The sequence below is a fragment of the Phoenix dactylifera genome, chromosome 9 (genome assembly GCF_051530095.1).
Source record: "Phoenix dactylifera cultivar Ajwa chromosome 9, Ajwa_hap1_PhDact_Kaust_v1.1, whole genome shotgun sequence".
In the NCBI taxonomy this organism is placed as follows: domain Eukaryota; kingdom Viridiplantae; phylum Streptophyta; class Magnoliopsida; order Arecales; family Arecaceae; genus Phoenix; species Phoenix dactylifera.
This window is the reverse complement of record NC_143198.1, coordinates 458,641-483,839: the sequence shown is the minus strand read 5'-3', so window position 1 is coordinate 483,839 and position 25,199 is coordinate 458,641. Positions and strand designations below refer to the sequence as shown.

General features: G+C 39.7%; 2 protein-coding genes and 1 long non-coding RNA gene across 3 annotated transcripts; all 3 read right to left on the bottom strand.

Annotated features, from left to right (window-relative positions):
* Positions 1–2,770: 2,770 nt before the first annotated feature.
* On the bottom strand, positions 2,771–3,870 carry LOC148702372 (uncharacterized). Its single transcript, XR_015968536.2, has 2 exons — positions 3,332–3,870; positions 2,771–3,255 (listed from the first exon to the last, which is right to left on the bottom strand). It is a non-coding gene; the product is annotated as an uncharacterized LOC148702372 (long non-coding RNA).
* A 1,275-nt stretch (positions 3,871–5,145) lies between these two features.
* Positions 5,146–15,305, bottom strand: LOC103712050 (calcium-dependent protein kinase 10-like). The gene is made up of 7 exons (XM_008798427.6): positions 14,173–15,305; positions 13,953–14,096; positions 13,712–13,864; positions 8,457–8,572; positions 8,208–8,375; positions 5,879–6,109; positions 5,146–5,784 (listed from the first exon to the last, which is right to left on the bottom strand). Exons 1-7 carry the CDS (start codon positions 14,843–14,845, stop codon positions 5,638–5,640), a joined length of 1,632 nt encoding a protein of 543 aa, XP_008796649.1. The 5' UTR covers positions 14,846–15,305; the 3' UTR covers positions 5,146–5,637.
* Positions 15,306–17,112: 1,807 nt separating this feature from the next.
* LOC103712049 (uncharacterized) lies at positions 17,113–23,172 on the bottom strand. The gene is made up of 4 exons (XM_008798425.6): positions 22,199–23,172; positions 21,904–22,103; positions 17,831–17,911; positions 17,113–17,747 (listed from the first exon to the last, which is right to left on the bottom strand). The coding sequence occupies exons 1-4, from the start codon at positions 22,839–22,841 to the stop codon at positions 17,346–17,348; spliced, it is 1,326 nt and encodes a 441-aa protein (XP_008796647.4). The 5' UTR covers positions 22,842–23,172; the 3' UTR covers positions 17,113–17,345.
* Positions 23,173–25,199: the final 2,027 nt, after the last annotated feature.

Genomic DNA, 25,199 nt, shown 5'->3' with positions numbered 1-25,199 from the left:
TTGTCAATGGAAAAAAATAGAGAAATACCTTATGTTCGGTTGGAATTTTCAAAGAAGAAAAAGCAAGAAAGTTGCTTTATCATGAAAATGAGAATTTTAAATTTTATGAGAAAGAAAAACTCATATTGGACATGGGAAAGTTCAATTTTCACCAGCTAAAAATTGAAAATATATTTTTTTTTCTAAAAGTGCCTTTAAGCTTTTAGATAGAATGTGTTATTATTATTTTTTTTTAAGGATATAACAAGTATTTTAAACAACTTTTCTAGTAAAGTAAATGCTTAACCCCAAATAAGCTATTCTAAAATATGCAACTTCCTTATAATCAATTAAATATATACAAATTATTTTTAAATATTATATATTTTGGTATTATTTTTAAAAATATATTTTAGTAAAAAAATATTTTCCAACTAAACATGGCATTAAGAAAAGAAAAATCAAACAATAATAGCAAAAGAGGGGTTAACGTATAGATGCAGGTACGGTTCCGGACAACGGTCGCAACAGTCCATTCCCTTCTTCCATTTATTTCTGTTTGGCCGACCGTTGAATCGGGCTCCCGTGTTGGATTTTGACGCTTCGGGAGTCTCTCTCGCGTCCCCGAGAAAAGGACTGCCCTGTTCCTATCTTGGCAAACGCACGCCCCCTTTTATCATGCAAACACTTTTCTGATTACTAATTAACAGCTCGGACATGTGAATGCACTCAGACTAGGTTAATTGACATGCAATTATATCTTGGTTTCCTTCTTGGTGACCATTTCTGTTGTAGCCTTTCCCATCTCGTTCCACGCAATATGGGGCGTGGCAACTTCGATTTCCTTTAGTGTGCAAAGGTGTTCTGTGTTATGAAAGGAAACAGCTGATTTGATGAGATGCCACGTGGTTCGCGTGGCAGTGTACCTTTGAGCGGGTCCCATGGAGAAGTTTGGTGCGAGTAGGTCGGGTTCGGGTCTCACCACCCCCATCATGGGTGGATGGCGATATACCGTAATGGTTGTTTTTTTTAATTTATTATCCTACCCCTACCCTAGGAAGGGGAATGTGATTAGCTTGCTTGAACGAATCTACTCTCTTTGCTGCGAACAAGAGGATGCTCTGCAGATGAAGCAGGCGACGGGTAAATACTTTTTTGTGAGTTCATACCAGGATCCAGGGAAAGGCTTTTTGCTCACCCCACAAAAGGCACATGGGTTGACTCTTTTTGATTTGTTCCATCCGAGACATAAACAAAGACAAGAATAATCTTTCTAAAATTAGCAGCTCATATTAATCTCGTGTGAGCACTATCTACTGAGTCAGAGACAAAATACTTTATATAAAAAAAAAAGGAACAAATCCAAAATAAATTTAAAAAATATCTTTAGAATAATGAACAGCAAAAAGATGGCTTAATTAGTAGCTCAATTCATTTTTCAGAATACATATATAATTTGAAAGACGTTATACTTTGCAGTAGCAGTTGGACGTCTTCTAATACCTCCGCCTCTTTGATTGAATTCACTTAACCACCTTCACCTTCGCTAAGTTTGGACGGATATATATTTTTTTTTATACAACGGCGGCGCACACTCCGGAACGCGCGCGCGTAGGTTGAGTTATAAATGGGAAAGGAAAGAGGTGGGGCCCGCTGAGTGCGTACGGAGATTCGTGGTTTTGGGGAATTTGTCTCGCACGGGGAGAAGACGTGAGTTCGACTGTGGACGGAGGATCTGGAGCTCGGTTTGTGGGACCCAGCTCCGCCCGTGAACCCCGAGGCTGGCTTAAAGTTAGGTGCGTGTCATTCAGTGATGGACAAGCATGGTGGCGGCTACGATTAAAGAAGCAGGAAATCCACGATTGGTTTGGCTAAGTAGGAAGGATATTTGGAGTTTGGACGGTAAGCTTGCGTGCAAGTCCGGACCATCACCTTCTCTCCTTGGCAATAAAAATGATTTTTTCAGAGACTTTTATATGTGATGATAAAAAGACATTTTACCTAAAGCACAAGACAATTATGCGTTGAGAAATGCTACTATGATCCACACACGTTTCTGAAGTGATGGATACTCCATCATTATGATATCTGGCTTTAGATTAAAGTCCAAATTTTACAACTTGATAAAATTAAGAACATGTTGTCTGTCAAGATCTCTCATATCACCGAATCCACAGAGCTGCCCATTTTTCTTCCGAAAGTTCTAATTTCAACTTCAATTTCTATCAGGTCATCTTTCTCTCCTGCTTCTCATGCTATAATTATATATGTATAGACTCGTTCATCTACTAACGCAGGCCGGTCGGTGTCTTAGCTGGTGCAATTACTCAACGAAAAAGACGAGATCAAGAAATCAGAGTACTAGACTTTTATCTTCCCATGGGCTCCACCACTTCGGCCTCGTCTTGCAGCTTCGAATGCCACGGAGACCCGTGTAGAGGAATCCTGCGTGCTTTGGAATTTTTAAAGCCACACGCAGCATCTCTTTCTTTTTGCAAAGGCGTCCAGAGGAAAAGAAAGAGTAGCCAAAGCCAACAAGAAATCCCTCCCAGTGCCTTGAAACGTACTCGAATTGTAGCAGTTGAGATTCATAACAGTGGGTGGGACCCAGCTATTTGAGCTACTGCCACTGTATTGCGAGGGCTTGCTAAGGAAAACTCGAGGAACTCCCGGCAAAGAGTTTAGAGTTGTTCGTCCAATTCCCCGATTCTTTTGTCTGCTCGTAGCTCCTGTGGGAAGGCGGCCGAAGAGAGACATTTTTAGATGCAACTTAGAAAGAAAAGCAACTTCAGTAAGAAGGCGGTTGCTTTGTATAGTATATTGCTGCAAGAAAACGATTTAGCAAGCTTTAATCATGATCAGGCTAACAAAAGTTGGATGGGTGCCACTATCAACCTATGAAAAAAGCAAAAAAAATGCAGGACTGAAACATTATAATCGACGTCTCGCGTACAAAGTTCTTATTCAACATGCAGCAAATGCAGAGCAAAGTGGATTTCAATCCTGACTCTTCTCAGAATTCACCACGAGAAAGCCTCCAATCCCCTTCATGAGATCCTCACTCACTAACTATTATGGGCTCAGGTTTTTTCTCCCATTGTGCCACCTTTTGGCTTCTGAAACTGAATGCATCTCCATGTGCTTGCAGAGAAAGCATCAGCAGAAGGATCGGACGCTGTCTTGTCGCTTTGCATCTCTGTATTGATCGATTCAATAAGACCCTGAATTATAGAACTCGTGATCTGTGGGTTTCCTTTCTCAAAGAAGTAGGGATACCTGAAAACAAAACAGAAAAACTGTAAACTATAGTCCAATTTTTCAAGATGTGTAAGATTTGATTCTGCGAGTTTACTTGTTCAGTATTTAGATGAACAACGTGACAGATCCACTGCTACCGAAAGTTACATTAGCCATCTGTTGAGAAGCGTTTGCAATCCAAGCAAAGGTGGACCCAAGAACAACACATGGTTAGAGATGAAGAGAGAAATGTAGCTCATATCATAGAATTGATATATTTTTTACTTACCTTTCAAAAATAAAAAAAATGCGATCAGTATAAACATTATGTTTGTATGACAGACCACTATTCGGGTAGCTGATACGACATTAGAATTATGCTGTCTAAGAAGCACCGGGTTTACATGTCCAATTAGGTCATGTCCTACGCGCGCGTGAGCACTGTACCCATGTTAATGTGTTTAGGTTCACCAAGTGTCACTATACCCGTGTGACAGATCGGTAATTGATGCAGGAACTGGGATATAAGTAAAGGGACATTACGATAAGGATGAAGCAAATGCTTGGCACTGGTCTTTGACATGGATCCATGAACAACAGCCTAATACAAACAAACTTGCAAAGTTGAAGCATAAAAAAATGCATGTATTCATATCAAGTTCAGCATTTTGCACCTTTGTCTGTCCTTGACTCCATCCTGATCATCAACCCAGAAGAGATGCGAGCATGCATAAACTGCTCTGCACTGATCAGGCTTCTTTAAAAGTTTTGCGGAATACTGCATGAAAAGAAGAACATTTGTTACCGTGTCATCGTATTCTAATTTTTTTTTTTTTGAGAAATATGAACCAGGTAAGCAAAGGATCCTTGGTGTGGTATTTTAAAAATTGTTAGTAATTAAATGCATATGAAACATATAGGCAAATACCATACCCCTGTTACCTGTAGCCTTGTGTGTCAGAGTGTCTCTGTTCTCCACCCCAAATATATTCATCCGCTCCGATGATTAAGTGAATTGCTGTCACTTGGGCTTTTGAATCCTGCTTGAAGGGATGCCACTGTTAATATCACATAATGCAAAAGATAAAAAAATTAAAAATATATTAATTTAGTATGATATCGATCCCGAGATCGTAAATCTTGGCTCGGTTCTTAGGTTTCGATTTGGCACGGGCCTGCTCCATCCAAATAAAAGTGTGGGGCCGGAATATTGATAATAACCCATGCTTTCTGGCAGAGTACGGTTTAGATCCGTTGCACCCAGATGTCGTGCATGCACCACTTTGAGAGTAATGGTCCGATACGTAGGGTCCAAAGCACGCGCATGCATATAGTGCACAAACCCGAAGTTGGACGTGAAACGACATCAGGATGCAGCAAAAACACTGATTCCAATGAAGATCGCCTAAACCACACCCATCATTTCATGAACTCAATATCTTGGGTTAGATTAATCCTAATCCAGGATCAGGGATTGTCGGTGGCTCCCCATTGACCGGGACATGCTTCTCAGAAGCATTTACCGATTCTTCCAGGCTCTCGAACTTCATTAGACTCATAGCACGTTAAGCTCTTATTGTTTGTCATCTTTCAGCTATCCTTCTTTTCCTTTTCTTTTGTATTCCTTTTTTTTCTTTGTAACATTCTTCTCTCTGTCACTAAATTTTCTGGGTGGCTTTGCTCCCTTTTCCCTCATTTTTTTTTTGAAAAAAAAGGATTGATGCGGACCGTGGAAAAGATTAGATGTAGCATGGGGGCAAATGACCAAGATCCAAGCTACAGCAGCAATACAGTTATATCTTAGATAGTTTGCTGTACCAAGGTTTGAAAACCAGACACCCCCAAAACTTTTCACAATTTAAAAGGAAAGACAGCACAAGTGCACGCGATCATGAGAATAAGAAAGGTTAAGGTTTATGAGGCAATGACTGGAACAGAAAGGCAAATGTCTTACCATCTCAACTTCTAGAGCAGCATCACCCGATTTTCTTTTTTGCTTCTCTACCGACCATAATTACAAGCAATTGAAGGTTTTCAAAGCTAGCTCACAAAACCCCAAATGTCCTATCAGTATTTGTCATCTAAAACTAAAAGGGGACAACATTTGTGCACAACATTAACAAAAACCAGAAGAAGAAAAAAATCAACTCGCATGGTTTAATAGAAGAAAGAAAGATACAACTCTACAACATCAATTGATACAGAGAAATCTGAACAGCAGCTCTTCAACAGTGGCAATCCCAAGTCGTAGGCCCAAAGGAGACTGCACTGCCTTGGCCTTGAAAAATGAAAAATACTTCACAAAACCTAGTTCGGTTCTCATTCTCCGGGACCATTGGGACTGCTAATTGTGCACCAACCAAAAAGTTAAATTTCCTCCTCCGGCAAATTATGACATGGTTGGGCAGATCAACCACTGTTCTAATTGCCCATAGACAGAGAGCCATCCTTCATAAGATTGATGCTCAGGCTTTTAAACCTCTCCCTTGAATATTGACGAGATGCTTTCCTCCAGTCAGTGCCAGCTTTCATCATAGCAACAAATTCCTCGTAACTTATACGACCATCCTGAAATATCATGTAAGAAATGCAGTTAGATAAATCACCGAAATGTTCTATTACGATGAAGCTTGAGAAATAGCCAAATGGCAATAACATAAACCTTGTCTGTATCGACTTCCCGTAAAATGTCATCAACCGCTTCAGTATCTGTTTGACCAGAGTCATCTGTTAAGGCCTCCCTTAATTCATCAAGTTCAATATATCCACTGCTATCTTTATCAAAGAAAACGAATGCTCTTCGAAGATGCCCATCATTTGATAACCTTTGTAAGTGAATAATAACAGCCACAAATTCTCCATAGTCCAACACACCATTTCCATCAACATCAGCCTGATTGAAAGTTTTGGAGACAAGCTTGCATAATTATATTAAGAAAAACAACTGAGAGAGAGAAATTTAAAAAGTGATAAGATGTAATGATCTAAATACAATAATACACCTAAAAATTATATTAATTTGTCAACTTCCCAAAATGGGCAAATTTTAACCCCTGTATTCAAGCTTTCACTACAAATATCTTAAGTTCACAAATGCAGCAATAATGAGATTCTTCCATTTCGACCCTTCAGCTATAATGAAGTATGGACAGAGGTCTCCCATTAGACCTTGTCATCTTCACTCCTTGTGCGTATCCAATCATAGGGCAATACTGAAGGGTTTTTCTATGGTTGCATCAACTTAAATTTTGACTAATAAGGCAGGTTTCCCTATAAGTTCCTAGATTCCACAGAGGGCCACTTTATGCCAAAAGTTGGCCAGGAATTGGACTCTAAACCTTAGATGGTTGACCTTATGTTGATACCCAGTCACAAAAAGATGCTCAATCCTTCCATGAAGTCTTTTGACTTAAAAGTTGCAAACTCTAGCTGATCAAATTTTGATCAAAAAAAGGTTTAGATGATGATGACAATGATGATAAAGATGAAGATCAATTGCAACTAAGAGATCAGTCGTTCATTACTATCCATATAACCGTAAAAAATACACCATCATCAAGTAAATTGAAGATGTTCTAATCCCATGTCAATAGTCCACTAATTGCCAATCTCACTTAAGATACTTCTTACTAACTTAGCAAACCAAGCTTTGCAGTGCATGTTTTCTCTGAAAGGGGAAAAAAAATTGAAGTGCATGGAACAAGTCACAATCAGCTAGAAAAAATCATGAAGGTGAAACTTAGACCTCAAGTATGAGCCTCCAATGCAATACAAATTGAGGCTCATGAGGCAAAAGGTGCACATAATGGAAGAAAAAAAGAAGGCCTTAACTCACTTTTCTTTGATCATAGATAGGCCCAATTTGGAGATCAGTAAATTGATCAAGTGGGAATCTTGGATTTATATCTGAGCTATAGAAGAATGAACAGCATATGTCAGAGTACAAATCTTCATCCGTTGGCCCATAGGTGATTTGGAAATTTCCGCCAATTTAATCACTAAGAGGCACTTAGTTTTACATTAATTTTTATATGGAAAACACATCAATTTATTGAACACCTTGGATCAATGGGATTGTTGAATCAAATCATTTAAATAGAGAAGGGCAAACCCTATATGTTCCTACAAACATAATCAAGGAACATTTTTGTCCATCGTGAATATAGTTAAATTGCGTTCCTTATAAAGTATTTAGGATGAAGAAAATGTTTGATACGCGATTGGGTGCCATTATAGATTATAAAGATGCTCTTTAATTACAAAAAAAGAAAGAAGTGCTCTTTTCAGATTCATCCAGTTATAAAACTGTACTTGTTCAATTATATTATATATTGATGTTAGATATCGCTGACATCAACACATAAGCTATGCAACTTAACAGTACATATCAATACTACTAACCAAGACTTTGCACTGCAAACCAAAATCAATTTGCCACAAGATCCTCTGAGGTTCATGGGCATGTATCATGCTGTTCGGTTCAGCTGCATATACATTTTGTTATATGGTATGACATTACATGTACAAGCACTTTCAAACTTGATGTATATGTGAAATTTTTTCTAATTTTTAATTAAAATGAAAAGAATTATGGTTTCTAGTTGGTAAGATGCAGAATTCACTCTCAGCTTCAAAGTTAATGGAAATTTCTAGGAGATGAAAAAATTTAAGTGCTGTAGGAGAATATAAGGGTTGTCATAAACCTCGTGCTCATGCTGCAAGTTAATATATAAAAACCATGAAACCTATATAGTGCCTAGCAATAGCTAGACTCTTGAATGACATTTACAATGGGTAACTTTCATCATTAATAAACATCATCTTGAAGTTTAAAAAAGAAAGTAAGCAGTCAAAAGCTATACTCCAATTTGATTGGAGAGAAGCATGATAAGAAGACATTACGTATCAACCTCTTGAGTAAAAGGAAACAGACTTGCATCCTAAACTTTCTCAAACAAGCAGCCTGATAGCTAAACAAACAAAGAGCTTACTGCTTCCATCAACATCTTCATCTCTGGTTCAGCCAGTTGAGAACCAACCTTTTGAAGGCCAGCCTTTAATTCTTCGAATGTTACCTTTCCATTGTTATCTGTGTCCATTAGCTTAAACATATCTCTTATGACCTCTACTTCTTCAATCGACAAGTGCTCAGCAATCACCTGCAAGTATGTCAATGATCAGGATTTATAAAAAATATTTACAGAATTAAGGTAAAGGACACGATGATTTTAAATTCTAACCCGCATAGCTTTCTTCTTGAATCTGTTCATTACCGAAAACTGTTTAAGCCTTGCTCTTACAATATCTCCCAATGGAACATTTGGAGCTTTCTTTGCATTATGTAGCCATGAATGTTCTAAAAGAGGTAGAATATAAGGAGAAAATCATTCTGTCAACCAAACAAAAATACAGCAGAAACAAAGAAGCAGAGGAATATGTGAAAAAGCACATGATGGACAACAAAACTTGCCATCACTGGATCTTTTCCTTTACATTCATGAAAAATATTTTCCTATTAATCATTTATAATATAATACCCCCAAATTAACTACTTCATTAGACATATTATGGCTGGTATGGAAAGGCATCTGAAACACAATAAAGAAGCCATCTCAGCAGTAGCATAAAACTTATACCCACGCACAATTTGAAATGATTAGATGTTCATACCTTCAAAAGGAAAAAAAAGGTTCACATGCATCTGAATGCTCCACTTTCATGGTACAATAGGTTAAAAGGAGCCATACAACGTAAAATTATCCAAATCACAACACAACAAACATAAGTTACCTTGATACCCTATCTACCAAGATATAATATTTCATTTTTTGTTCATGGCTAGTCTATCGCAATTCACTATGGGTCACTACATATTCACAAGTAATGCATAACCAACCCGACATAGTTGGGATAAAACTGTGCAGTTATGGTTATGATAATTTATTATAATAGGAAGGAAGACATTCTAATTTTGGACATGCTATGAGGGCAAAGGATTTCAAACAAGATTTAAAAGTTTACTAAAAATGGCATCTCACGTGCCAAATGTATGCAGTGGGTTCTAACTACTTGCCGATATTAGCTGTTGTTCGATTTAATCACACTAGTATGCTCATCCTCCAAAAATATCTCTAATTAATTCGAAGAGAGTGTTTGGTTGTGGAGTAGATTTTGGAAGAGATATTCCTTGTAATGCTGAAAAGATAGATCTATACTGTAAAATAGGTGCATTTTAGCATGTGATTGAAGAAATAAGTGCAAGAATGAAAGATTGCTCAATCATGTCGAATCGGCCAGTTCAAAATGTACCGTACTAGACTAGTCAGTTCCTAGCATGGTTCACCCTTTCGAATCAGTATAAATAGAGCCTTCTTTCAAAACCCCTTCGAGACGTCTCTCCCTTGTTCGAAACCCTTGTTCCCGTAAAGCTCTTGCCCTATTGCCGGTGAGTCTCTCTCCCTCATCTCTTTTCCTTTCTCCCTCTCTCAAGGTCTCTATCGCTAGATCCGGAGCTCTTGAAGCTCTCCATCGATGGATCCGATCTATCTCTTTCCCTCTCTCTCTCCCTCCCTCTCTCTCTCTTGGGGTCCCTTCACCAAATATGGAGCTCTCAAAGCTCCTCAGATCCATATGGAGCTCTCAAAGCTCCTCGTCGATGGATCCGGTCTCTCCCCCCTCCCTCTCCCTCTCCCCCCTCTCCCTCTTCTCCAAGCTCCCCATCGACTGGACCTCTCTCCCTCTCTCTCCTTCCTCTCCCCCTTCTCCTTCTCCCTCCATATCCTTCCTGTTTCGATACGCTCTGGGACAGTCCGATACGTACCAAACCAATCACCAACCAATATAGCAACTGGTACCGATTTGACGAACCTTAGCTGGAATAAGTAAAGGAAATAAGATATATTTAATATGCATTGAAGTTCATGATAATTTGTATTTTGTTGCAAAAACTAAATTAGCCCCTCCTTTTTTTGAGAGTTTATTGTGTGGATAAGGGAAAAATGGTAATTGAGGGGAATAGGAGCAAACCTATTTTGCGGTATAAGTTTATTCCACCATTTTGGTAGAATAGACTTATACCATGTGGGCCTATTTATACCCCCACATGGTATGACCCTCTATTCTGTGACCCTTTTTGGTGTTTGGTAAGGATGTCCCCCGACAAGAGGAGAGGGGTATCCCTCCACTTATTCCGCAACCAAGCACCCCCGAAAAGTTTAGATTGAATAGCCTGAATCTTAGGCTGCAAGTTTCTATTCCATTTTCCTTCGAGTGGCCATAATTATGCTTTTGATCTTTGTCTAGGTTATAAAGGGCCAGCCATCATTATTACATGCTGACACTTAGTTTATAAGTAGCAATATACTAAATTAGTACTATTTTTTGAGTGGTTGCCTCTAAATCACACTTAAGCCTTACTCATAAATGTATGCCATAAATTAGTTGATTAGTTGTCCATGTAGTCAAATGCTGGTGCAGAAAATCTAAAAGTTCCAATATTATATCCATAGGTTTGCATGTATAAAAAAAAACAAAAATAAAATATCTGGATAGTTTCTTGTTTTTTCTTTATTTAGTTACTAAATGATACATGGCAAAAGCAGGGCCTTCATATTAGCATTTTAGGTCATCAATAAAAATGATGTGAGGCATTCAAGTTCCTTTCTTTATTGAATATCGCACTACGTAAAATCCTCTGAGGCCTCAGCATCAAGATTCCTTCCTTAATATTTTGAGGGCTATTGATTCAAATACACCTTGCAATGCATCATGGAAAGTTCTTTCTTTTCTTGGAGCTTTGGCAACTGATCTCAAGAAACCAGCACTCATATGTATAATGTATTACTGTATGTGCATGTCCCTTTGATACAAGATAATACAGTACAGAGGTATACCATAAATTAGTTGATTAGTTGTCCATGTAGTCAAATGCCGGTGCAGAAAATCTAAAAGTTCCAATATTATATCCATAGGTTTGCATGTATTAAAAAAAAACAAAGATAAAATATCTGGATGGTTTCTTGTTCTTTCTTTATTTAGTTACTAAATGATACATGGCAAAAGCAGGGCCTTCATATTAGCATTTTAGGTCATCAATAAAAATGATGTGAGGCATTCAAGTTCCTTTCTTTATTGAATATCACACTACGTAAAATCCTCTGAGGCCTCAGCATCAAGATTCCTTCCTTAATATTTTGAAGGGCTATTGATTCAAATACACCTTGCAATGCATCATGGAAAGTTCTTTCTTTTCTTGGAGCTTTGGCAACTGATCTTAAGAAACCAGCACTCATATGTATAATGTATTACTGTATGTGCATGTCCCTTTGATACAAGATAATACAGTACAGAGGTATACCATAAATTAGTTGATTAGTTGTCCATGTAGTCAAATGCCGGTGCAGAAAATCTAAAAGTTCCAATATTATATCCATAGGTTTGCATGTATAAAAAAAAAACAAAGATAAAATATCTGGATGGTTTCTTGTTCTTTCTTTATTTAGTTACTAAATGATACATGGCAAAAGCAGGGCCTTCATATTAGCATTTTAGGTCATCAATAAAAATGATGTGAGGCATTCAAGTTCCTTTCTTTATTGAATATCACACTACATAAAATCCTCTGAGGCCTCAGCATCAAGATTCCTTCCTTAATATTTTGAAGGGCTATTGATTCAAATACACCTTGCAATGCATCATGGAAAGTTCTTTCTTTTCTTGGAGCTTTGGCAACTGATCTCAAGAAACCAGCACTCATATGTATAATGTATTACTGTATGTGCATGTCCCTTTGATACAAGATAATACAGTACAGAGGCATGCTTCATTATTAGTCGATATAGCATCATGTTCGTATTTATCTCCATGTATAATAACATACTGCCTTGATACAGCAATATAGACTGATATATAGTGACTTCTGACCATGCCAAACAACCAAACAGCAGTTTTTTTTCCCCCTTTTACCAAAACAAACAAAATTTGCAGTTTCTGCTGCCGATCCCCCCCCCCCCACCCCACCCCACCCCCCACCTCTTTTTCCCCTTTTTTTTCAAGTTCTCTTTCTTTAAGGCTCAGTTATCGAACTAGCCTAGGTGAACATCTATCAGTTAAAAGTACATTTAAGCTGATTCAAAATATGCTTATTTTTCATGGATTTTTGGTTACTATGAAAAATGTAAAAAGTAGATTGTGTTGTGTAATTTATCCACCCTCATGGTACAAAATACATATGCATCCGTGACTAACTCTATAGATCCATTTTTAAATCTGCAAAAAGTCATCCCTACCAAGAAATGGAAGGGGAGGGTCATACTCAAAATACCTTATCATGCTTTTAGGAGTCAATGCCTACAATATTTAGGAGAAATATAGGTTATTGAGGATATGAAATGATTCCACTGGTCCATAAAACCTGGAATAGCTAAGCCTTCACTTACAACCAAGAAAGGCGGTCCTTCCCTAAGCCGGCCAAGTTAGCCCAAGTATCTATCAGACCTTTTCCAGTTTTCTTAGATACATAGACCCAAATACCTGATTTTTGGACTGCATGTAGGAAAATGGTAAAAAAATATAAGAACATGAGAAGGATGAGATTATATGGTAGTAATGCTAGATATGAAATAAATAATATTGTACTCATGTTTGTGTTTGTAGTGTTGCTATCAAACACCAAAATGAAATGCTTTTTGTTTGCTATTTTACGAATAAGATAATACCATATCAATAACTTCACGCTCGATATCAATGATGTCACTATTTCAATTTCATGGTTGGGTGATTCAAGAACCCAGGGTACAAAATTCTTGCCCTCATGTCACTTTCCATGGAATTCCCTAGGTCTAGCGGACATCCTTCCCATGTTAATCATAAACTACAAAGTAAGGGTTACAACCTTATGACATCAAACATACCTTGATGGTTTCCTACCTCAAGGTCTTGGTTTCCAATGAGTCATGATGGCAAGACCTACTTACTATTTTTTTGGGATTGAAGATACTCGTGTTCATTACTCTTTCACAATCTACAAGCCATATATGAGGGAGGAGCTCCCTCATGTTGCTATGCTTGATTGCTGAATTATTGGTTCCCTGTAAATTCTCATTACAAGGACATATATATCATAGTTTGGCTCTCTAACGTCACTACGCCATCATGTAAATAGATCTCTTAATCACCCAGCCTAACAATCAGTGTGTTGTCATGGTGGGCATCATCCGTCATCAAATATTTTGTGACTTTAAACTTACTCAAACCACCCAATCACAAGGGTTAGCTTAAACTAATTCAAGTTCTGATCAATCCTTTTGTATGATCAGCTAACATTGAAATGACATGATGCACTAATTAACATTTTGTCAAAAGCAATGAACATGATTATGTGTCAGGATTACAGCCATGATTGAGGAGTTCATAAGAAATTCTTTTAGAGCACATCTGGGACAGCAAAAAAGCAAGATAGTGCAATTTTATAACTATGCCCGACAGATTTACTTACCAAGCACTTGCTGAGCAGTGAACCGCCGCTTCGGATCCGGCTCTAGCATCTGCCTAACAAGACTCTTTGCGCTCTCTGAAATTTGAGGCCATGGCTCCCTTTGGAAATCTATCACCCCTCGGAGAATCGCCTGGGCGACCCCCTTCTCAGTCTCTACAATCCAAATATAACCCCAAAAAGGATCAATCAAAAGTTACGCAACAACTATAATAACATCATAAAAGCTATGTTATTACACTACCAGCCCAGAATGGCGGAACCCCGCACAGCAAGATGTACAAGATCACACCGGCGCTCCAAATATCCACCTCCGGCCCATAGCTCCTCTTCAACACCTCCGGCGCCATGTAGTAGGGGCTCCCCACGATCTCGGAAAACCTCTCCCCTGCTCGCATTCAACAAATTTTCAGCATCGCGACAAAAGAAGCAGTTGGCAACCAAAAGTAGCAACAGCACCGCACCTGGCCGGAAGAAAATGGAGAGGCCGAAATCGATGGCCTTGAGCGGCGAGTTCTCCTTCTTATTAGCATAGAGGAAATTCTCCGGCTTGAGGTCCCGGTGCATGACCCCATTCTCATGGCACATCTTCACGACCTCGGCCACCGTCCGGGCGACCGCAGCCGCGGCGCGCTCGCTGTAGTGCCCCCTCGCCACGATCCGGTCGAAGAGCTCCCCGCCCTCGCAGAGCTCCATCACGAGGTGCACCGCCTCGGCGTCCTCGTAGGCGGCGCGGAGCCGGACGACGTTTGGGTGGTCCGGGAGCGTCGACATGATCGCCACCTCCCGCCGGACGTCCTCCACGTCCACCGCCGTCCGGAGCTTCCGCTTCGAGATCGACTTGCACGCCAGCTGCTCCCTCGTCTCCTTGTCCGTACACAAGTAGGTGACGCCGAACTCGCCGCGGCCGAGCTCGCGCCCGAGGACGTACTTGTCGCCGATCCGGCTTCGGTGGTGGCCGAGGGGGACCACGTCCTTGAGGACCTGGATCGGCGACGGCGATCCCACCGGGTCCTCGGAGAAGGGGTTCGGCCGCCGTGGCCGCTGCCGCCGCTTCTCCCGCTCCCGCTTCCTCCGCCACCGCCGTTCCTCCTCGTCCTCCACGCTCCCTCCGAAGCACACGCAACTATTCCCCATGCCCTCTCCGTTTCAATCTCTTCAGCTACGACTACGTTTTATTGGCTCTTCGCTTCTTGGCGGGTGGCCTCGGCCGAGACTCCGTCGCCGCGGGGGGGGCATCGGAGGGCGGGGTTTGGTGGATTTTTTTAAGGGGTTGGACTGTGGATTTGGTTGAAAGAAGAAGGGAGGGGGAGTGATAGGTTAGGAGGACTTATCATTACAATTTTTCTCCGCTTTCTTGTTTCATATATATACATATAATCAATTCGGTAGCGTGGGAAGTGAGCCTTTTTGAAAAAGAGAGACAGGCTTGTAAAACAAAAACGAGAAAAAATAAAAAAAAGAGGGGCACGCCAGGTTTTGAAGTACTCGATGAGTTTGAGTCGAAATGCTTGCCCTCAGGAGGCGTTTCCTTCCTCTTTCTTCTGGGTCTGGCTTAGGGCCTTGAGGCATTGAGGAGGTGTTTCTAGGGCAGTCGCAATCAATTTGGGGGGACATGGGCCTAAATTTTATTGGCTGTTGCTCCCTATATTTTGAATAAGAAATTAAATAGCTTTAAGAAAGAGGTGGGGTCGGAGAGATAAAAGTCTACCTCTAATTTCAGGACAATGATCCTCTGAAAAAAATTAAAAGTTTGTTGTGTAGTGGAATGGAGAGAATTTATTAGCTATTAAGTGGATGAGTTAGAGAGGTGGTCAATTACTACCAAAAAGAAGAGGCTATGATGAGCGTAATGGATAAGTTGTGCATCAATGAATGGGTTCTAACCTTCCTCAAGCTTTCAAGTGAGTATAGATGAAGAGCGTGAAAAATAATCTTATCCGTGCAAACCTTTCCTCTTGATCACCAAAGGCTAAGGGGAACACCTATTTAACAGTAAAGGCATCCAATTTTCCTCAGAAAAACAATGAAGATATTTTCTCAAGAGAAAAATAAGAGTATTCATTCGGAGAAGCGGGGAAAGCAGACTTAAACCTTCTTGCAATCTCTGAGGTTCTAGACTGCAGATTCTCATATATAGGCCAAAATATTAATTACGTAATGCTAATATACTTACCAAATCAAAGCTAATGTGTGTATACAAACACATATAGACTTAGCAATAGTCGAGTGGCTCACCAATTAAATCCGATCGTATCTAGATCAGACGATGATGATCTTACGTCGACGATTTGAATTGTTGGATATGCTCTACTATTTTTAAATTATTTATGCACCAAAAATTATGTGCGAAAATTTTTAGTCCATGCATCCAGTGGTCAAAAAATCATATATTATTTCATGTGATTTGAGCTATTTAATCTTTTGACTACTTGATACGCTGACAGATGGACTAAGAATCTTCAAATTATTTGAAGTTTAGTAAATAATTTAAAGATAATAAATTATAACTCAAATTTTCAATGTTGGAAACCTCATCTTTTAATCCAAGCCTGATCAGATCCACCTAATAGCTCTCTCTCTCTCTCTCTCTCTCTCTCTATATATATATATATATATATATACACACACACACACATACATACAAACGTACGTACGTATGTAGGATAAGGGTCAAAAAGAAAAAAACAAACATTGCTATTCTAATCAAATAGCCCATCCTTTTGCAACAAAACATATCCTTAGCTCGTGATCTTTCCTTTTAGCTCTAGATATCTGTACTATAACATTTCTATTTATTTTTAACAATTCTTGCGTTGGGATATCATTGTCATGGTAACTTAGTTCGGACCTACACGGCAGATTAAATATGCCATTCCCAACAACAAATGTATTATAGAATCTTAATTCTAACAAATCCGATTTGGAAGCTTTACCTTCACCAGGGACTTGAAGGTCAAACTAATAGAATGAATCAAAAACAATATCACAAAAGAAAATTTGGCTGACAACCAGCACCAAATACATAGTTACTAACACACCGATCGCACAAGAAGCATCGTTCCTCCACTTTCCCACAGTTTTCTCATAAACTATAACCAATTGTTTGATGAACAGCACGAAGACAACCAAGAGATGCATCTCAAAGATTTTCAACCCTTTGGGGAAAAAAAATTCTGGAATTGCAGGTTCCATTCGCTTAGAATGGCTTCAAATATGAACAATTCTGGATGGACGATATAATTAGCAGGATACAGTTTGGCTACAAGGCCAATTGCCAAATTATCTCATCATAAACTCCATGCCAATTAAGCTGCAGGATTTTGCGCCCTCATTTCCGGTATAAAAAGAAAGATGAAGACTACTCAAGCCGATCAGAGTGCTGCACAAAGCAAGCATGTCCATGCAGAGAAATAAAACAGTTAGCAACAACTAGGAAGCCTCTGTTTCCCTTCTACAGCCATTTGCCTATATAAATTATATGCAACCATCTATAATTCATAATATAAGCAGGACCCCCACATGGTGATATTAAATTAGTATCTTTGAAACAATTGAGGGTGTCACAATTCAGATTTTCTTCAGATTGGATAGAGATCTCAAAATGAAGTCTATTCCTGGCACATCAGACATGAAACTAGGTGCTTGCGCCCAGTTCAACATTTGCAGGGACATGACCACCATAAGGTCCTCCTCCATGACCGTTGTACATGGATGAACCACCAGACCGACCTCCCCTTCCCCTGGAGTTGGAGTAGTTTCTTGGATAGTATCCAGGCTCATAATACTGGCTCCGCCCATTTTGGTAAGCACCACCCCCACCTCGGCCACGACCACCACGACCATTTGGATAGCCTCTCCTGCCCCCACCGCCACGACTTCCACCTCTCTGGCTCGGGTAACCCCTCCGTGAAATGTGTTGTCGATCCTTCGGCTCTGGATCTCTTTGGATCTGTTCCTCCACATCTGCTTCCAGTTTCTGCTGCTCCTGTGGGGCAGAGGCAATGTCCCCTGATGGGTTTAGCGTGTCTGCCTCATCCTGAGAAGCAAAAAGCAAGACTAAATTTGTGATGATATAGTTTAACAGAAGGCAAAATGCATTCTAAGGTTGTTAATAAGCACCATCTTTGGAGGTTCATCAACAGGAGTAGACTGATGATTAGGATGGACTTCTGTTGCTTGAAAATCCTGTTGCTCGTCCTCCTGTCACAACAAACCTCAGATCCAGCAAAAGTTTTGATAACCACTAAATAACATCTCAATACAAAATAAAGTTTATATTACAAGAGCTACAGCTTGCTGATGGATAGTTTGTTTAATCACTACAAATCATAGCATGTAAAATTAACTGATCAGTGAAAAGACATCAATGACATATTCAAAGAAAAACAAGATTAGATTCCTTGAAATAGGTAGAACAAATTAATTTTTTTAGGTGATTTTTCACATCTTCTATGATAAAAGCAAACAACGGACAGCAGCAAAACTCAAACTGTTCAAAGAGAGACAAAAATTACATCAAGATTCATCTACAGACATTAAAGTTCAGGAATTCAAATATATTTGAACAATTACACAGTATATACAAGTGATCTACAACATTTGGAGCCTATCCAGATGACTGAAAAAATTGATTGGTGGAAATACCCATAGTGCACCAACCCTGAGAGAAGGGGTAGTGGCCAGGAAAGAAGAAACTCACACGTTCCAGTAAATCCCTGATTGTAGTAACACAAAGAAATTGGAATTATGGATCCCTTTCGAAAGTTGATTTGCAGTAATACTAATCTCTTCAGATCATGCATTCCTGACTGGCCCAGCAATTAAAACTCTTGCTCTCCCCACTGCTTCTCTTCCTCCCATGGTTGGCTATATTAGGTTAATCCTATGAACAACCCAAGCCAAAGATGCCCTAAAAAATCAGCATAATTGCCGTAACTTATGCCCTGCTTTGGCATGGAATGGAAAACCGGTAAAGTCCCAAATCTCCCTTGCCTTAAAGACTCAAACATAGAGAGTATAACTAGTTAGTTGTACATAATCAAATTAATCATAAAAGATAAATGGACCAATGCTGGATTTCTTTTAGTTGATTAACAAGATGCCATCAAAAGTATGAAAGCAATATAACTTTATCCAGTGAAAGAATCAACAACTTCGATGATGCTATTTGAAAAGCGAGTCTAGCAGTAAGGTGATGAACTTAGCTTGGATTTGGACACACAATCCAGTAAAAACAGTTTTGACTTTGAGAGCTATTTTTCCAAAACATAAGACTGAAGCAACGTGGTGACACAGATTCACCATCAAACTCAACCAAAGCATCTTGTAAGGCACATGCCTCGTGAATGGAAAGAGAAATTTTCAATGTGTTAGGCAAAATCAACACGATATTCACTCTAAAATTTTAAAAGGAGGTACACCATATAGCAGTTAAGCCTCCTGTGTGCTAAGCCTGATCTTACAAGGTCCTATAAGGGCACCTTTGTTTGTTAGGCAGGTACCTACATGCCCAAGTTCTAGTCATAAATTAATGCATAACATAGGATCTCCACCGTCCTTCACTCATGATACATTTATTCCAAAAGTGGCCTCAGATGCATCCATCAAAACGTAAAAGCCTTGAAACTCCAAAATTGAGGAAAGAGGCTGACTCAAAATATTAAAGCTCAAATTAGAAGAGGTTGACTATACTGAATGAAACTTCCTAATGTTTGTGCATCTTCGTAAATGCAAATGATATATGTTAGATTTCAAACATATTTCAGTGGATCTAGTGGTTCATCAACAAAGGCAAATCAATTTGAGGGGTTACATAGCATTTATGGAACCTGGGTAAGTAAATACCATGCATCTAACCTTTGTTTCTCCCTATTTTCATGCACAACATTGAACCGAGATATAATTGGCTCATTTACTTCTGGTGGTGAGTACTTAACACTTCACTACTAAATTCTTAAAAGAACCTGGCTGTCCACCTTTAGAGAAAATGTTAAGGATACATCTCAATCACCCTAATTCATCTCCACTGCAAGATATTCTTACATTTGTGCCTTCACATTTCTCATTTACTTCTGGTGGTGAATACTTAACACTTCACTACTAACTTCTAAAAAGAACCTGGCTGTCCACCTTTAGTGAAAAGGTTAAGGATACATCTCAATCACCCTAATTCATCTCCACAGCAAGATATTCTTACATTAGTGCCTTCACATTTATTTTCCTTGTGCTTAAATAATGATGATAGAAGCAGCAACAATCAGCATCACTGGAAAATACAACATGACTTATCCCAAGGTAATTGTCATACTTTCAACTTACACTAATACTGTTTCATACACATTGGGTTCATGTTACACTCTTGGAGCCCATATTTTGAGAAACAACCACCTTATTACATTATTGAATATTTTAATTTTAAAGTGTTTGGCACAAACTTCTAGACATACTTAACAGATTTATTTTTGACGATTTTAAGTTCTGTAGGATTCAATTAGTTTGTTGTACAATCAATCAAGACATTAGTGAGAATCATAAATATTAACCCATTCCATGTTAAACTGATGATAATTGGCACCATTCCACATGAAAGGCATAACTATTCTACGCATCATCCTTGATGTGATCATTCGTTGCTTTTCCATATGAAAATTGTCAAAAGCCAAGGAAATATTTACCAGGTAACTGCAGATAACAAGAAATTCACATTGAACAAACTTTGTCAACTCCATTACAATATATGTGGAAGCTAAGCATGAGGTAGCCATGACATATGATTACTTCAATTGTTTCAACTAGACTGAATCAAAATCACAAGATAATACTCTGAAAAGTCAACAAAATCCTTATTCAACAATGCATAAGAAGTTCAAGAAATAATGTGGACTATATGAGATAAGTCTGAGCATGTTATTGTAAACAGGGTCATTAAGTTGCATGGAACACAAGTTTGTAAATCAATGTCTTCATGATGTTATGAAGGCAGATATGTACAAACACAAACATAGATCACCAAATGACTGAAAACTAAAGCAATCCAAAGATGCCAATTTATGGAAGAAAACCTAAAAGATGGTTATAAATACAATAACTGCAGGTTGAATTTCCCAAGCATTTTATATGAAACCACCCTGAGCCCCCAACATGATATAAGAGAAAAAAAGGATAATACAAGTAACATATTCATTCAGTCCACTTCATTTCAGCTGAAAGGTTAATTGTTTTTTGACCCAAAAATGAAAGAATAAAAAGAAATATATTGATGATAAAATTGCAAACCATAAAAATTACATAACCATTGAGAATATAGTGTTATCAATATTACAAAATGGAACGAGATCAAAGCTTTATGTTAACATTTGAAGCAGGAAGAAGGAGAAAAAAATGCTGTCATGGACAATATGATTTGAGAAACCATATTACATGCAGGAATTACATCAGGATTTAACTTTACAATTGCAAAACCAACTTCAGCAGAATTAATTAGAAACACGTATAGTCACCTTTTTTTAAACTTTAAAACACCTTCAAGTTCATGAACCCACTATAATATCATATGTCACTGAACTAACCAATCTATACTTATCATTACCAACATTGAACTATGTTATGCAAAATGGGTATTGCCTTCCATTCAATTGTAACTCACCTGAATTTAACATATTCACAAACACATTCTGTTTTTCCTGATCATCGATTGAGTTGCACCAACTAACACTGCTAGATCAGATGCCCTTGACCATATGAGGATTTACATATTCCTATCAAAAGTTACAACTTTGAACATACATTAAAATGACACAAAATCCTTTAGAACTAGAACTAGAATAAGGATGGAAACACAAGAAGGGCATCTTCATTTTCCTTATATTAAGATCGCGATGTATGAGCACTAAAACAAACAGCACTTGTGGATCACACTTGGTTGCAGTACGTTCAATGTCGTCAGGAAGATTACTTGTAAAGAATGAAATAAGTCCATTTCAGGGAATTTTCAATGAAGAAAGTAAAGAGATCAAAAAGAGGGGGCAGGGAAAGGGAGAGAGCTTTGACGTAAAAAGTGATGGTACTCTAACATCTTACGATTGGACATCACTAACTCTAGATCGGAAAAGGCACGAGCACAGGGAACCTATAAATAACTGGAAACTTAGAAGCAACGAATTTAAATATAATTTATGCAATAAAGAGTTCACCTTGTGCTGATGATGTGTTGGGGAACCTTCAGTTTGGGCAGACGGCGATGCCACCATGGTGGTCTCAGAAATCTGCACCTGGCTAGTCGCGCTGAACTTCCCCACAGCCGCAGCCACATCTACCGGAGCTTTCATCTCTGGGGTCGTGGTGAAGTAGTCCGACGCCATAATCTTGTTCAATTTCTCCCTCAACCCAGCATCTGCAAACCAAACCAAAAGTCAAAAACCAAGAAATCAATAAAAAAATCAATTAAGAAAATAACAAGTCATTGAGAAGCCAATGGCAGATAGATACAGGTCACGGATTCTCCCGAATGGATGGGCTGATCGGACTTCTGAAGCCAGAGCTTGGCGTGCTGGACGCATCCCAGAAGCGCGTTCTTGTGGGAGACCCCGGAGTAGGCCTGCCTCGAGGTCACGAGTGAGCCGAGCGCCGAGATCGCGTCGAGGTCGCGCTCCCCGAGCAAATCGGTGGCGTCGTCGGTCACATAATCATACGTCAAGCAGCAGTCCCGCTCGTGCGTCCGGGTGAGCATCATGGAGGTGAACTCGCTTTGCGGCCTGATATCGAAGAGGCAGCCGAAATAGAGCAAGGCGAGGATGTCCTCGACGGCCTTGTCGTTGGGCTCGGCGGCGACGGCTAGGGGAGGGGGAGTGGGGGGGTCTTGGGGCGGCGGAGAGGGGCAGCGGGAGAGCTCGTCGTGGAGGGCGGCGACGAGGGGGGAGCGGAGCTTCTCGAGCTCATCGATGAGGGCTGTGACTGCAGGCTTGGAGCGGAGGAGCTCCTCCTGCTCCTTGTTGAGGGGTTTTCCCTGGGCCTGGCTCTCCTCCATCTGGATGATGCGGTTGTGCTTCTTCCGCAGAGCCCGAAGCCGCTTGCTTATGAGGCTCAGCACCGGCCCTTCCGCCGCCTCCGCTGCCCCCGAGCCCGACGCCATTAGAACACCCCACTCTCTCTCTTCTCTTCTCCTCTATCGGATGGGATGCGATGGCTGCTGGGGGGAGAGGAAAGGGTCTAGAGGGAGAGCCGGGGGGAAGGGAGAGAAATAAAGGGCGAGGAGACGTGGGGGATCTGCCGATTTGGAGCGGCGGGGTAGGGGTTCCGAGGGGAGGCGATGGGAGGGGATTGGGGGCAGCAGAGTTGGGGTGGGGGGAAGTGGGGAACCGCAACGAAAGGGCTTGAATTTGAGATTCGTGTACGGTGTACGGTAGATGAAGCGATCGGTGATGTGGTGGGCACTGGAGACTTTTGGGAGCCGTATGATGGTGCTCACGGGGTCGCACCGCTTTTCGGCCTTATTAATGGCAGGCTACTTGGTGGCTACTTGCTCAGGGTCTTCTTCTTTCTTTCTTTCTTTTTCCTTTTTTTTTTTTTTTTTCTCGATCATTATTATTATTATTATTATTTTTACTATGACATCTTATGGTATACACATGTGGTTGCGTTTATAAAGTCATTAAAAAAAAACAACAAGTTGGACTAAAAACTATTTCATAAAAAGTCTTCCGAATGATGGGTAAGAGAGACGATACAATTCACTATATTATTTACCTTTCGAAATACATAAATGGTCTGGAAAGACACAAGCCTCCTCATAAACACACGTCATGCAGCAACAGATGCCAAGCACTTTGTTTGTGTCTTTCAACATTCTGCTGAAGCCAGTCGATCACTACTACTGCAGCGTTTCCTTTTAAGGTGGATGCACTCCACTCCAGTATGTTCGTGGCATAAGTGATATCTTTTATAGGCTACTTTCAACTTGGCATCATAAACAGATGTAAGTAGTATCTTTTCAGGCTGTTTTCAACTCAGCGCCGCAAACATGCTCATTAAATATGTACCATTTTTTTTTAAGATTAAAGAAATGTAACCAATGTGGACCGGATTTTGGAGGTTCGAGTAATTTTGATTAACTAAAATAATAGTACAGCAGGATTGGTACTTGGGAAGGGGTTTTCATTGGCCGGCCAGGTCTGCCTATAATAAAATTGGAACTATTTTGTTGTTGTTTAGTTGTGTGCTAGTTATTCCGAGACTCGTGAATCATGACTCGGTAATCAAGATGGTAGAATCAGGTAAACAGCATAATAAAAATTGCTCTGGTTAAAGAAGTCATAATAGTTTGTGTTCGATATAATGGATAAATAAGAAGTTTGACTAATAATAAAAACATTCACTGGATCAAATGGAAGGGCCAAAAAGTGGAAAACACTAGCGGTCACGGGTTGTCTAGAGCCACCAAAATGCATACCTTGGCAAAGCTCCTCTGTTTGATTTCATCCATCGGAAGCTCTTCCATGCGCATCCAAACCAAGGCATGCTTTGCACCACAAAATTAAAACAACGGCATGCTTGATGGGGTTTTTAGGAGCCTTGTAGTTTGCATTCCAGGGCTCAAGCACAAGCAGCCGAGACTCTACTCTCATAATTCCCCTTGTGTGATGACTTCTGAATAGTCTTTTTCTAGTTGAAATCAAAAAATGTAACGGTTGGCTGCAATAAGAAAAATATATATAATTTTTTTTCACTAAAACGGATGATTTATACAATTCTAGTATAAACATATTCAAAAAAATAAAAAAAAACAATATACGGCAGAGAGGTGAGCTTCCATCTCTTTGCAAGGCTCTTTCCGAGAAACTCTTGACCAAGTCAGCAGTCCAGAGTCTTCCCAATCAGGGATAGCCTTCATTTTGTGCAAGCTCCCAGAATTTTACACAGGGAGTTCAATCACCTTGTTAAAGTGTCGCTTACCAAGTCGTTCCACCTCCTAATCACCTTCTTAGTCATATACGCCCAGGAACAACCTCTACGGCCTTTGGTTACCCATGGTAGCATCTCTCTTATTGCTCGTGTTCGCGGTGCCGGTGGAATCACCTCTATGGGAGTAGCTTCACACCCCACCTTATAAGATCCATCAATAAAGCATTCACTCGTCTCCTTCCGAGCATTCCACCACGCACACACAGCACCGTCCTCTCCATCAACACACACACACACGACGGATACAGGAGATGAGCTCGCCTTACCTCCACTATCATCTTAAGACCTGCTACCGTATCGCTTCAGTGGGTGCTTCAGGGCAATATAAGCACTTCCTATGGGCATGAAAAATATGTAAAAATTCATTTTGCATCATGCAGTCATTTGGATGCTGCCATAAATTATTGTGATTTTTTGAGCTATTTTCTATCCGATCTAGATTTAATTTGCTTGCGTTTTCTATTAGAGTTAGATAGATCAATAGTTATTAATTATACATATTTTTAAGAGTTAGGAATTTTATTTTGAT

Excerpts from the sequence above, each read along its gene's own strand:
- LOC103712050 (XM_008798427.6), bottom strand. The coding sequence starts at position 14,845 with ATGGGGAATAGTTGCGTGTGCTTCGGAGGGAGCGTGGAGGACGAGGAG. Across the intron at positions 14,097-14,172 it reads CTCCATTTTCTTCCGGCCAG|GGGAGAGGTTTTCCGAGATC; the intron begins GTGCGGTGCTGT and ends GAATGCGAGCAG. Across the intron at positions 8,376-8,456 it reads TCAAGAAGAAAGCTATGCGG|GTGATTGCTGAGCACTTGTC; the intron begins GTTAGAATTTAA and ends ACATACTTGCAG.
- LOC103712049 (XM_008798425.6), bottom strand. The coding sequence starts at position 22,841 with ATGGCGTCGGGCTCGGGGGCAGCGGAGGCGGCGGAAGGGCCGGTGCTG. Across the intron at positions 22,104-22,198 it reads TTCGGGAGAATCCGTGACCT|ATGCTGGGTTGAGGGAGAAA; the intron begins GTATCTATCTGC and ends TTTGGTTTGCAG. Across the intron at positions 17,912-21,903 it reads CAACACATCATCAGCACAAG|GAGGACGAGCAACAGGATTT; the intron begins GTGAACTCTTTA and ends TTGTTGTGACAG.